General features: G+C 63.5%; 1 protein-coding gene across 1 annotated transcript; it reads right to left on the reverse strand.

Moving 5' to 3' along the window:
- Positions 1-8: 8 nt before the first annotated feature.
- Positions 9-929, reverse strand: LOC104403516 (putative nuclease HARBI1; the record flags this gene model as incomplete). The annotated part of the gene is made up of 1 exon (XM_010011669.1): positions 9-929. A coding segment is annotated over one exon (921 nt), but the record flags the coding sequence as incomplete, so codon positions are not given.
- Between the last annotated feature and the right edge of the window lie 40 nt (positions 930-969).

The raw sequence follows: 969 nt of genomic DNA on the forward strand, positions 1-969 counted from the left end.
CCAGCCACTCCTGGTTGAAGGGGTTGTCGTGGGCTTCGCAGACGTTGTGCAGGATGCAGCAGGCAAGGACGAGGGTGGGCAGCAGCTCCAGGCTGCAGTCATCACACTTGAGGAGGATCTGCCAGCGCGCCTTCAGGCGCAGGAACGCGTTCTCGATCACGCTGTGCGCCCGCTTCAGGCGGTAGTTGAACTGCAGCTGCCGCTGAGTGAGGGTCTCATCCTCCTGGTAGGGCTTGAGGATCCAGTCTTGCAAGGGATAGGTGGCATCACCCAGCAGCACGTACTTCTGCGCCTTCCCCATGAAGTGTTTGGGAGGGTTGGGGCACAACCGGCCCTCCTTGGCCAGCACCCACAGGCTGGAGCTCTCCAGCACCGCGCTGTTCTCCATGCTGCCAGGGAAAGCGGTGGAGACATCCCAAAACTGGCCCAGCCCGTCCACAGTGGCCTGTGTAAGGATGGAATGCCAGCCCTGGCCATTGCAGTAGTCAGCACTGAGGCGCAGGGGCGGGTGGATGGGGATGTGAAGGCTGTCCAGGGCACCGATGCAGTGCGGGAAGCCCCAGCGGGTGCGGAAGATGCGCACCATGTTCTCCAGCTCCTTCTCGTTGGGTAGCCGGAGGTAGAGAGGCTTCAGCAGCAAGACAACAGCGTAGCTCACCTCCCGCACACACGTCTGCACCGTGGAGGGCCCCACACCAAAGAGAGGGCTCAGAGTTTGGTACTCCACGTTGGTGGCCAAGTGCCACAGGGCCACGGCCACCCTCTTCTCCAGGGGCAGCGCGGGGTGGAAGTGGGCGCTGTGCGGAGCCAGCCCAGGACGCAGCTGGTTGCAGATGTAGAAGAAGGTCTCCTTGGACATCCGGAACTTCTCCAGCCAGTCCCGGGGGCTGAACTCCTTCAGCACCACCCGCTCCCACCAGTCTGCGCCCCTGACACCGGGCCAGGCGCGGGGGGAGAAAGAGCAGCTCG

The sequence above is a fragment of the Nestor notabilis genome, unplaced genomic scaffold (genome assembly GCF_000696875.1).
Source record: "Nestor notabilis isolate BGI_N333 unplaced genomic scaffold, ASM69687v1 scaffold17523, whole genome shotgun sequence".
Classification (NCBI taxonomy): domain Eukaryota; kingdom Metazoa; phylum Chordata; class Aves; order Psittaciformes; family Psittacidae; genus Nestor; species Nestor notabilis.